An 11,229-nucleotide genomic window follows, 5' to 3' on the forward strand; every position below is an offset into this window, starting at 1 on the left:
CCCCCCCCCCCCACCCCCCCCCCCCCCCACCCCCCCCCCCCCCCACCCCCCCCCCCCCCCACCCCCCCCCCCCCCCACCCCCCCCCCCCCCCACCCCCCCCCCCCCCCACCCCCCCCCCCCCCCACCCCCCCCCCCCCCCACCCCCCCCCCCCCCCACCCCCCCCCCCCCCCACCCCCCCCCCCCCCCACCCCCCCCCCCCCCCACCCCCCCCCCCCCCCACCCCCCCCCCCCCCCACCCCCCCCCCCCCCCACCCCCCCCCCCCCCCACCCCCCCCCCCCCCCACCCCCCCCCCCCCCCACCCCCCCCCCCCCCCACCCCCCCCCCCCCCCACCCCCCCCCCCCCCCACCCCCCCCCCCCCCCACCCCCCCCCCCCCCCACCCCCCCCCCCCCCCACCCCCCCCCCCCCCCACCCCCCCCCCCCCCCACCCCCCCCCCCCCCCACCCCCCCCCCCCCCCACCCCCCCCCCCCCCCACCCCCCCCCCCCCCCACCCCCCCCCCCCCCCACCCCCCCCCCCCCCCACCCCCCCCCCCCCCCACCCCCCCCCCCCCCCACCCCCCCCCCCCCCCACCCCCCCCCCCCCCCACCCCCCCCCCCCCCCACCCCCCCCCCCCCCCACCCCCCCCCCCCCCCACCCCCCCCCCCCCCCACCCCCCCCCCCCCCCACCCCCCCCCCCCCCCACCCCCCCCCCCCCCCACCCCCCCCCCCCCCCACCCCCCCCCCCCCCCACCCCCCCCCCCCCCCACCCCCCCCCCCCCCCACCCCCCCCCCCCCCCACCCCCCCCCCCCCCCCCCCCCCCCCCCCCCTTCCCCGCCCCCCACACACCCCCCCCCCCCCCCACCCCCCCCCCACCCCACGCCCCAACCCCCCCCCCCCCCCCACCCCCCACCCCCCCCCCCCCCCCCCCCCCCCCCCCCCCCCCCCCACCCCCCCCCACCTGCATGGCCAATTGGCCATGCAGGAAGGGGCTGATGGGAATTGTAGTTCCCGAACATCTGGAGAGCCGCAGGTTCCCTACCCCTGAGCTAGACCATATCAAATGTGGGTTTATGAAAATGTCAGGTGCAGCTCCGGTTTTAGTTTCCTTTCTCCCTTTCGAATTGACCAACACCCCCCCCTCCCCAGTTTTCTTCCCAACAACCCTGCAAGGTAGTTTAGACTGAGAGTTTGACAGGCAGGCCCAAGATCACCCAGCAGACTTCATGGCAGACGGCTGCCTGTCTCTTGACGGTCAACTAAAATTAACCTTCCATGCCCTCAGTACAGCCACAAGACTCATATTACAAGATTGGAAATATAAAATCCCACATCTGGTAAATCAGTGGATCGAGGACTATCAATGTTTGAACGCGTACTCTTAGACTTCTTTTTAGATATTCAGAAACTATTGATAGAAACGTACGTGTAGATCCACCACCGCACTCTTGTTATCTTTTTGTTTCCACTTTATGTAACTTTTAAAATAAAATAAAGAGGGGGGAAAGGGAACGATTGTATAGTGGAGACTTGGACCTCGGGTTCCCAGATTCTGTTGCAACCACTGCACCACCTTTGCTCTTTGGCTTCCCCCAAGTTGACTAAGAAGGGACGTGATGGAGGCTTATGAAATCATGCCTGTTATGGAGAGAGAGAAACTGCTTCGACAGCTCAGACAAAAGGAAGTCCTCCTTTACGCGGGGCATAATTTGCTTATGGAATCCACTGCTTCCAGAGGCATTGACGCCCGTTACCTCGGATGACTTTAGAAGGGCCTTAATTGGATTTATGGAGCCCTAATTCTTTCAACAGCTCCTGATTAGAATCATGGAATCATTGAGTTAGAAGAGACAGGGCCATCCAGTCCAACCCCTTGCCGTGCAGGAACACACAATCAAAACTTCCCCTGACAGATGGCCATCCGGCCTCTGTTTAAAAACCTCCGGAGATGGAGAGTTTTCAAAGGCAGCAGACTTCTGGTTGATATTTTCTGCATACCTCTCCAGTGGCATTTGGGTGTGGGTTGCTGTGGGGAAACAGGATTGTCCAGGCTCTTCAGATGTACATGGACTACAATTCCCATCAGCCCCTACCAGCATGGCCAGTTGGCCATGCTGGCAGGGGCTGATGGGAATTATAGTCCATGAACATCTGGAGAGCCACAGGTTGCAGACCCCTGGACCAGATGGAACTCTGAATCTGATTCCATAGAGTTTGGACCTCCTTGGCCCTACTGGCGTGGCTTTGCTTCTGAGCGTCTCCCGTAGGAAGGAGGAAATGTCTCCCCAATGCATAGGGAGTCTGCCTGCATGCTGACCCCTTCCCCAGCACAGGAAAGGAGGAAGCGTCAAGCCCCGGATCTGTACCAATAACAAGCTCAGTTATTTCGGTCAGAAGCTTTATTGACAGACAGCAGTTTGGCCGTACAGAGAGAAAAGCCAGTAGTAAGGTATTGGCTTTCCACAACCCCAATATATGTTTACCACTCCGCCCCTCCTTCTTCCCTCCTTCCCAAATGCCCAGGCAGAGCTTATGCGCTGTCCTAGCCATTGCACTTCAAGGCCAGAAGTACTGATAAGAGCGCATTCTAAATCACGGCAAACCTTTTTGAGACTGAGTGCCCAAATTGCAACCCAAAACCCACTTATTTATCGCAAAGTGCCAATCCGACAATTTAACCTGAATGCTGAGGTTTTCATTTAGAAAAAATGGTTTTCTCCGAGGCGTGCATTACTCAGGAGTAAGCTTGGTGGTAGTCGGTGGCTTTGCTTTGAAGCAACCATGCAACTCTTCCAATGGATGAATCACAGCCCTAGGAGGGTTTACTCAGAAGCAAGCCCCATTGCCAGCAACCGAGCTTACTCCCAGGTAAAGGATCGCGCTTTGGTTCTTCCCATGAAAATCAGTGGGGTTTAACAGGGTTACCTACACTGCTTCTCCAAAACTAGGTCTTAAGTTTAATGCTAATAATCGAGCCCAGTGGCCCAGGCCAGCCTAGATGTGTGTGTGGGGTGTCACGACTCTGTTTGCGCGTGCCCACAGAGAGGGCTCTGAGTGCCACCTCTGGCACCCGTGCCATATGTTCGCCACCACTGACATAGTACAAGCATGGGGGCGGATGAAAGAGAGATGAGCACCATTAGCAAAACGCAATCCAGATTTCAGTTAACGCCAGGCCCATGACAGGAAGACACTCGCAAGGGCCAAAGAGCAGACCCTGTCACTACAAATCTAAAGCCATTGTCAGGAGAGTCCGAAGCACCACGAAAGCTGTGGACGCTTTATTCATCCTGGAAGTTGATCCGAATTTGATCGATTAGCCTGCGGTCCCAAGATCAGTGTGGAGGGAGATGCCAGCCATAGGGGTGAGGTCAAGCATTTGTTTTGCATCAGCAGGGGGCCGAAGAAGAGGGAACTCCTCGGGGGCGCCTACCTTTCCTCACCTGTCCCCTTGTTCTTTCTGGAAGAACTAAATACGATGCTGATCATAACATTTTATTGACCGCTGGTTTGGGTCAGACTTGGAGGTACAAATGTTTTAAACCAGATAAGAGGAAGTGCAAAACTTGGGGGGGGGGGGGATCATTGCCCGATCCCTGGCGTCGGCCAAGCAACTAGCCCAGATTGACTCTGAAAAGCCACTTGAAGTAAAGGATTTTCTAGCTAGATAGCCAGTTTAGCCCCAAGCTAAGCAAGGTCAGCTCTCAGGAGACCACTAAGGAAGTCCAGGGTCGCTGTTTGCCTCTTGCCCTGAAAACGCTATGGAGACAGTTCTTGCATCTTTCAGGCTCTCTCTTACTTCCCTCGCAGCTTATTCCGGGCATCTGGTGTCAGTGGAAATCCGTAAGCGCCCTCTAGCGGCTTGCACTCCAATTCTGTTTCTCTGCATGGGTGTGAAAGTTGAACCGTGAGGAAAGCTGGCGAGAAAACAGTAGATTCCTTTGAAATGTGTTTTTGGAGGATCCTTTTACGGATACTGTGGACCGCCCCAAAAACAAATCAACGGGTTCCCTATCAAATCCAGCCCAAACTATCCCTAGAAGCTAAGCTGAGGTTATTGTACTTTGCATTATGAAAAGGCCAGTCAGTGGAAAAGACAGGAATGCTAGGAAAAGTTGAAGGTGGCAGGAGCAGCAGCAGGTGCTCAGGAGCAGCAGCAGCAGAAGGCCATTGCTTTCACCTCCTGCCTGTGAGCTCCCAAAGGCACCTGGTGGGCCACTGCGAGTAGCAGAGAGCTGGACTAGATGGACTCTGGTCTGATCCAGCTGGCTTGTTCTTATGTTCTTATGTTCTTAAAAGAGGGAGACCCGACATGAGATGGATCGACTCTATAGAGGAAGTCCCGCCCCTCAGTTTGAGCAAGGCTGTTAATGGTAGAAAGTTCTGGAGAAGATTGAGTCAAGGGATCGCCATGAGTTGGACGCGTCTTGACGGCACTTAACGCGCTTGCAAACAGAACTAAGTTGGTCTTTCTGCGAGAGTAGACAGAACGGAGACAGAAGGACTTGGCCGTGTAACGTTCCACATCCATAACTTTGCCCTGTCACTAACCTGGCTTCTCTTTCCTTCCAGTGATTCTGTTCTGCATGGCAGCGCTAATATTCCCAATAGGTTTTTACATCAACGAAGTGGGCGGCCAGCCATATAAACTGCCGAACAACACCGTGGTCGGGTCGTCCTATGTCCTCTTTGTCCTATCCATTTTCTTTACGATAGTCGGACTTCTATTCGCTGGGAAAGTGTGCCTGCCGGGCTGATGACCACCTACGCCAGCTTCACTCGGTCATGAAGGAGAGCAGAGCGTCGAGCGCGTTCTCGGGAGGGTGCCTGCGTCGAGCTGTCGTGGTTTTATCATCAACGAGGAGGTCTCTGACGTTGGTCTCACTATGCACTTTGATTATTTTTTTATGAAAAAAGAAAAAAAAGATATGCGGAGAGCCTTTCCCATAAACCAAATACAGCCAACTGTCACTCGTCCTCCTGAGCGCCTGGGAGACGTCAGGCGCGGCACTGTGATAAGGAACGAGCGGAGGAGGATACTCGACAGCCGAGCAGAGGAGAATTCTCGACCACCGAGCGACATCTCTCGCCCCTCGCCGTCACTGTACTGTGTGCCAGTTTTTAAATGTCTTTGACAGTTTTGAAAGTCTCAACAACAACAACAAAAAAAGTATTTATGAACTTTGGTCAACCAGAGGTTGCCCAAGGATGTTGGTGTGGGGCTGGCCCCACCGCTGAGTAGATTAGTATCTTCCTTCTGTGACAGGCAAAGGAGTGTTTGCCACCAAGAAACAAAAAGAGAAGAAAGGTCCATTTCAAACTAACTGCACCCCGAAGCCAAGAGATCAAACGAGGTTCTCGGAAGTCTGTTACAACAAAACACACGCCTGCCGTTCTTCCTCTTGTCTGCCCCCGTGAGCTGTAGGAAACACCAAGGAACTTTGGGGTGGGTGGAAGAATGGGAATCCTTCCTTTATATTTATATAAATATATATATACATATTTTGCTGATGCAGTATACTGAATGTGTATACATATGTGTGTGTGTGTGTATATATATATATATATACACAAACACACAAAGAAAGTTTCTGGAAGAGAACTCCAAACGCTTTGCTAGTGAAACACTGTGGTGTGCGAAACGCGATAGGAAGAAAAAGGAAAGGAAAAACACACAAACACACAAAGCCATTTCCCTGAAGGCTGCCGAGCTGACGGGTCTTCAGTTTACCTCAATCTGTGTAGCAGCCCTTGATTTTAACAGGTCTGTTTTTATCCCTCCCTATGCTAAGGTACAAACCCATGCCTTTCTAGGGGCCATTTTTAAGTTAAGCTAAGGTTTCTGTGTACGGTAATTTATTTGTACGTTGCCAGGAATAGAAGACAGCATCATGTCATAACCCTCAAAGGTCAACCCCCCCCCCAGTTGGGATAAAGCACTCCTTTAAATTGGGAGCAGCTGTTGTATTCCAGGTATGGTCACCTGTGGCTCTCTGTTTGGCACGATTTGGACTTTTCTCATTACATTAATGTGAGTTTCTACCCTGGAATATCTGCCACAGAGAGAGATCTCCACTTGATTGCAACTTGGGAAGATGACAGCGCAATGGGACAGTATTAAGTGAAAGCCCCCATTTGTTACCAAAAAGGGTGCCAGCCTAGCGATTGGTGCTCCCAAGTCTTGTTTCGGTGTACGGAACTATAACTGGGCTGTTGCGGTTTGTAGCGTCAGATGTCCCTTCCTATATTCACTCAGAACCCAGTATTACTGAGTTAGAACCCTCTTTTTATGCAGCAACAACATAGAGAATCTTCGGCTGCTGTAGTTTGGGACCTCAACATTGTGAAGAACTGCAGCTGAAATTATTTTAAAATTAAACGAAAATGGGTCAGTGATCACTGCCGGGTGCTTTTTGACATAACACTAACCTGAGGGCGCATGCATCATCGTCAGCAGGATCATTTATGTGGGATTCTCTGGCAAGTCATAGGAGAAGTGTAAGGTTTGCTACGGGGTGCTACTGGCTAATGCCATAATCGGCACAAGACAAAGGAAACGAAGGGAGTTCTTCCTCCAATATGGAGGTAGATCTTTGCCAGAAGCTGAAATCCGCCGGTATGTTTTTTTCCTGCTCTCTACCCCTCCCACTTGATTCTGAGATGTGGAGTTCTCAGTCGTGGGTGGACGGGGTACAGTTTGTAAACATTGTGCAAATCATTCTAACTTTCCCATCACAGTATTATTGCAAGGGGCTAACTTGGCAACGTTACCAGATTTTCCTCTGTAGGATCGACGGTTGGTTCTCTGGTGTTGTTTCGGTCTTGTTTCTGTTTGTCCAAGCAAGAATTCACAGACACTCATGTATTCTCGTAGCTTTCTGGAAAATATACTCCTCCCTTGGACTGCCTGGTTTAGATTCAAATTATTTCCAAATTTGTATCTCGACGGGGTGGTGGGGGTGGGGGTGGTAGAAGTTTGAGTCTTTGCAAGAAATTCCTCCCAGAGTTCTAAGGACCATCAGAGCATTCTTGAGGTTTAATTAGTCTTTTCCCCACATGGAGGACTGTTACTTAACACTGAACGACATGACTGAGTTCTCACTTTCGGTACCCAAAGGGGAAAATCCTGAACGGGTTGTAGCTTTAACAGGCTTTGATCGGCAACAACGGCTACTCTTTCAAAAGGCTTGTGGCCAGTAGTTCCGTGGGGTAATTTTGGAGCCAGCATTGTCTCGATTAAGCTCCCCTTCCAGGTCTGCTAGCCAGCTTGGTTCAGTTGCAGCCAGTGTTTGCGGTCTTCTCAGCTGCTGGGTCTTTTTCACAGCTGCCCAAACCTCGAAATGAGGCTGAGGACGTCTCCATAATCACTTCGCCCCATCACAGGAAGCACACGCCTCGCTTGATTTTCGCAGGCTAGTCTGCTGCTCAAAGCACAGGGGAAGGGCCGAGAGAGTGGGAAACACCTTCATGCCCCAATTAATTGTATGACTCCGATACCCTTTGCAGTTAGGATGCAAAGCATTTAGCATCGCAGAAAGGTACGTGGAGTTACAGCTGGGACGACAGCCCTAAAATTCAGTTCTGGCTCTTCTTGCCCCAACCTCAACCCCCATCCCCAGCCTTCTCTGTAGCTCCCCCCCTCCACCTCATTTGCATTTTGGCCCCTTCTGCACATGCAGAATAATGCACTTTCAATCCACTTTGCAGCTGGATTTTATTTTGCTGAATAGTAAACAATTGTGAAAGTGGATTGAATGTTCATTATTCTGCATGTGCGGAAGTAAAAAGCACCATACTTCATGGCTGCAAAGTGGGAGGGGAGTATCTTGTATTCTTTTCTGAATTATTCACCCTATGGGAAAATGCTGCCGGTTAACTGGGTAGTCACTGGGTTATGACTTGCATAGACCATGTTGCATCCTGCTCTCCAAATGAATCAGGTGCACCGATTCTCTCTTTTTCGCCCCCATTTCCTTAAGATAACACAGAATAAAATTTCTTCCACTACATGAAAGAATCACTAACCTGACTTAGGGATGTACAAATGATGCTGAAACAATTGTACATTTTAAAAAACACTACCAGTAGATGTTTGTTCAGATTTATGGGGGGGGAAAGGCAGAGAGGAATCCATGACGCTTTCTTGAGCCTTGAGCCAATTTGTGGTTTGATTCTAGTTTTCTAGATTGCGACATAAGGAGTCTGTCCCAGTAGATCCTGGAAAGTTACAGTGGCTAGACCACTTGAGGTTTTAGGAACGGTAGGGCTTTACCAAATGTAACCAATGTAACCCCTTTTCCTCAAGACATATCTGAAAGCATCTGGATGCTTTTACATGTTCAGTTCTCAAATTTTAAAGCAGAGAATTTTTAGAAATGGGAGAGACGGCCTTCCCGGCCTTTAGACCGTGAAACTGATTTGCAAGGGGCGGGCTTCAGTTCTAAATCATACCTGAGAAAGTAGCCCCCCTAGACCACAAAACTGAGCAACTCCTGGATCTGGTGAACAGTGAGCCAAAGGAAACGGGAAAAGAGCAGGGTCAAACCCCCAACACGGTTGCTTGTGGGACTGTTTGCAGGTAGAACCACAAAGGAGACCAAATCAGCCAAGAAACAGGGGGCTTCTATATTGTGGACATTGTGTTAACAAGAATTGGACATCACCTGTTGATACAACTGAGGTCACATGTTTACGCAGCTGACCTTAGGACAAGGTTGGAGGAAGGCATAGCAAAGATTTATACCCCGTGCTTGTTACCGCGCCCCCATCTGGTCCAATATATTTGCTCATTACGGAGGAAGAAGATTTAGTGTTCAACCATCCTCAGGCTATGGCTGAGTAGAAACTAGGTTCAATTGGGGGAGCAAATCACCAGAAAGCTGTCCCACAAGTGCGTGAGAAAAAGAACTAAAAAGCACCTCGTGGTGATCTTTCCCAGTCATCACCTAAAACCAGGGTTGTCAGCTCTGGGGTGGGAAATATGTGGTTTTGTGGGTGGAGCCTGAGAAGGGCGGAGTTTGGGGAGGGAGAGATACAAAGCAGTAGAACCCGCCCTTCTAATGATGAACTCTCTGTCACCTGAAAATCTCCAGCTGCCACCTGGAGGTTGGCAACGCTACCTAAAACTAAGTTGGGGCAAGTAAGAGAAGGAGCTCTGCGTTCAGCCAGTCTAGGAGTAAAAGTTTAACCAGCCCACAAGCATTTGGAGGGAAATAATATATATCTCCTGGTGGGAAAATGCATAGAAATTTGGTGTTTTCACTCAGTGGTTTAAACAAGAATATTTTCGTAGCGGGCAGGGGAGAGAGAAAGAAAGAATTCCAGTAATTAAAAGAAGGTGGGAGAAAAGGTCAATAATTAATTAAATAAGATCAAAAAAAGGCAGTATTAACTTATGGCAGAAAGATCATATCTTGTAAACTGTATCCAACGTCCAGTTCGTCCAATTTAATGGTTTGGCTTCCCATCGCAGTACTTTTTTTTTCTCTGCCTAGGAGCCCGGCAGTCGACATGTACGGTTCGTCGCTCCCATTTGCACAAAAGATTTCTTTTGTGGGGGGTTCACCCGGCTGGGCCCTTTCTTCATCTCTCTCTCTCCGTGCGGGTGCACAGCCCCCTTGCCCAAGGAAATCCACAGACGGCCTTTTAAATTCCTGCCAGCTTTACCGTCTTCCGGGCAGCTCATTGGTGGACACTTTTAACTCCGCTGCTGTTTCTTTCATGCCTGATCACAGGTGCCCGAGCGTGTAACAGTCTTCTTTTAATCATCTATATTTTGGGGGGGAACTGAAGTTTCTTTTCCACAGTCCCTTTGACGGGCATACGGCGAATAGGACTTGCCTCTGATCGCTTCTGATTTGGGAAACAGTGGCTTTTTCCATCGACGGTGTTTGCAGTGTGATTTCTGTCTGAGTGGAAGTAAAGCTCTCTCGCTACCTACGGTTTCTGTTTTTACTAGCCTGTTTGGCCTACGAGTCTCCTTTTTTGTGGGGTGGGCTGGAATTAGGTCTCGTTTTTGCCAGGTCACTCCCGCAGAAGTAAGATGTAGAGATCTTGTAAGTACCTTCTTGAGATGTAAGACATAAGTATCAGAATCATGTTCGCATTAATTCTTTCCAAGCACAGGGTAGATCTCCGCCAGCTCCGAGGATGCATTTCAATTGCTGTTGGTTTTGTAACCATTAAAAAAACCTTGTGAAGGATGAGAAACCGAGGATGAAGGAAAATTGAATTTTTAAAAAAAGTTTCCCCGCTAGTTGTATCCCTACTCAACGAGATCTGAAGTCTGTGCTCAAAAGCATTTTGTGTATGTGCTTTTTCTTTCTTTCTTTCTACTACACTTCCCCCCGCCGCCCCCCCGGGCCGCAATTGTTAAAAGAATTTCTTTTCTAATTGGTTAAGACGTTTCCCCCCATGTTCCAATTGATTTTCGAAACAAATTTGTTAATACAGCCTGTATAAATCAGACATAATTTTCTTCACTTGTATTTTTGTTATTGAGCAAGTTTATCAAAAAAAAATAAAGAAATTGTTCTAATTAAAGTAACGGGACTGGCTTGGTCTTAACAGCAAGGCGCCGAGTGGTAAGGTGAGTGGGGCGGATTCGAACCACCTGCTGGGTGAAAGGAAGAATCAGCCACTGAAGGTATGCACTCTGTCATGAAGATCAGGCCCATTGGGGCTGGCAGGGGCAGAGATGGCACTAGGCTGCCTCTTCGAAGCAAAGATAAGAAGAGGGCAAGGAAAGAATGGGGTCCAGGGGCTGCTGGTTCCATTTTCACCCACAAACACAACACAAAGCATTTCCTATCTTTGTGGTCTTCCTCAGCCATGCGGCACCAAGAGGACTGTGACGAGCACAAAGACTTTTGAATATACTGTTTTGTTACCTGTGGGTTCCCCCAAACCCGTGGTGGCGAACCTTTGGCACTCCAGATGTTATGGACTACAATTCCCATCAGCCCCTGCCAGCATGGCAGTCCATAACATCTGGAGTGCCAAAGGTTCGCCACCACTGCCCCAAACTAACCTGACTCTGGCATGTATTTGGAAGGGAGACCTCCAAGGAATACCAGGGCGGTTAGGTGGAGGCAGGCAACGGCAAACCACCTCTGAACGTCTCATGCAACGGCAAACCACCTCTGACCGGCTCTTGGCTTTCCCTTGTAACAAATCATTTCAACCCCAAGCCCCACGGGGTTGCTGAAAGGCACATGTGACTTGACAGCAAAGAAAAAATAATTCAACC

At 50.9% G+C, this 11,229-nt stretch overlaps 1 protein-coding gene across 1 annotated transcript in view; it reads left to right on the forward strand.

Moving 5' to 3' along the window:
- Positions 1-9,405, forward strand: part of MOSMO (modulator of smoothened) — a 29,153-nt gene extending 19,748 nt beyond the window's left edge. The window contains exon 3 of the mRNA XM_048494195.1: positions 4,554-9,405. Coding sequence (XP_048350152.1) covers positions 4,554-4,738 — 185 coding nt within the window. The 3' untranslated portion in view covers positions 4,739-9,405. The remainder of the gene's footprint in view (positions 1-4,553) is intronic.
- Positions 9,406-11,229: the final 1,824 nt, after the last annotated feature.

This window comes from Sphaerodactylus townsendi, linkage group LG04, assembly GCF_021028975.2.
Source record: "Sphaerodactylus townsendi isolate TG3544 linkage group LG04, MPM_Stown_v2.3, whole genome shotgun sequence".
Lineage (NCBI taxonomy): Eukaryota > Metazoa > Chordata > Lepidosauria > Squamata > Sphaerodactylidae > Sphaerodactylus > Sphaerodactylus townsendi.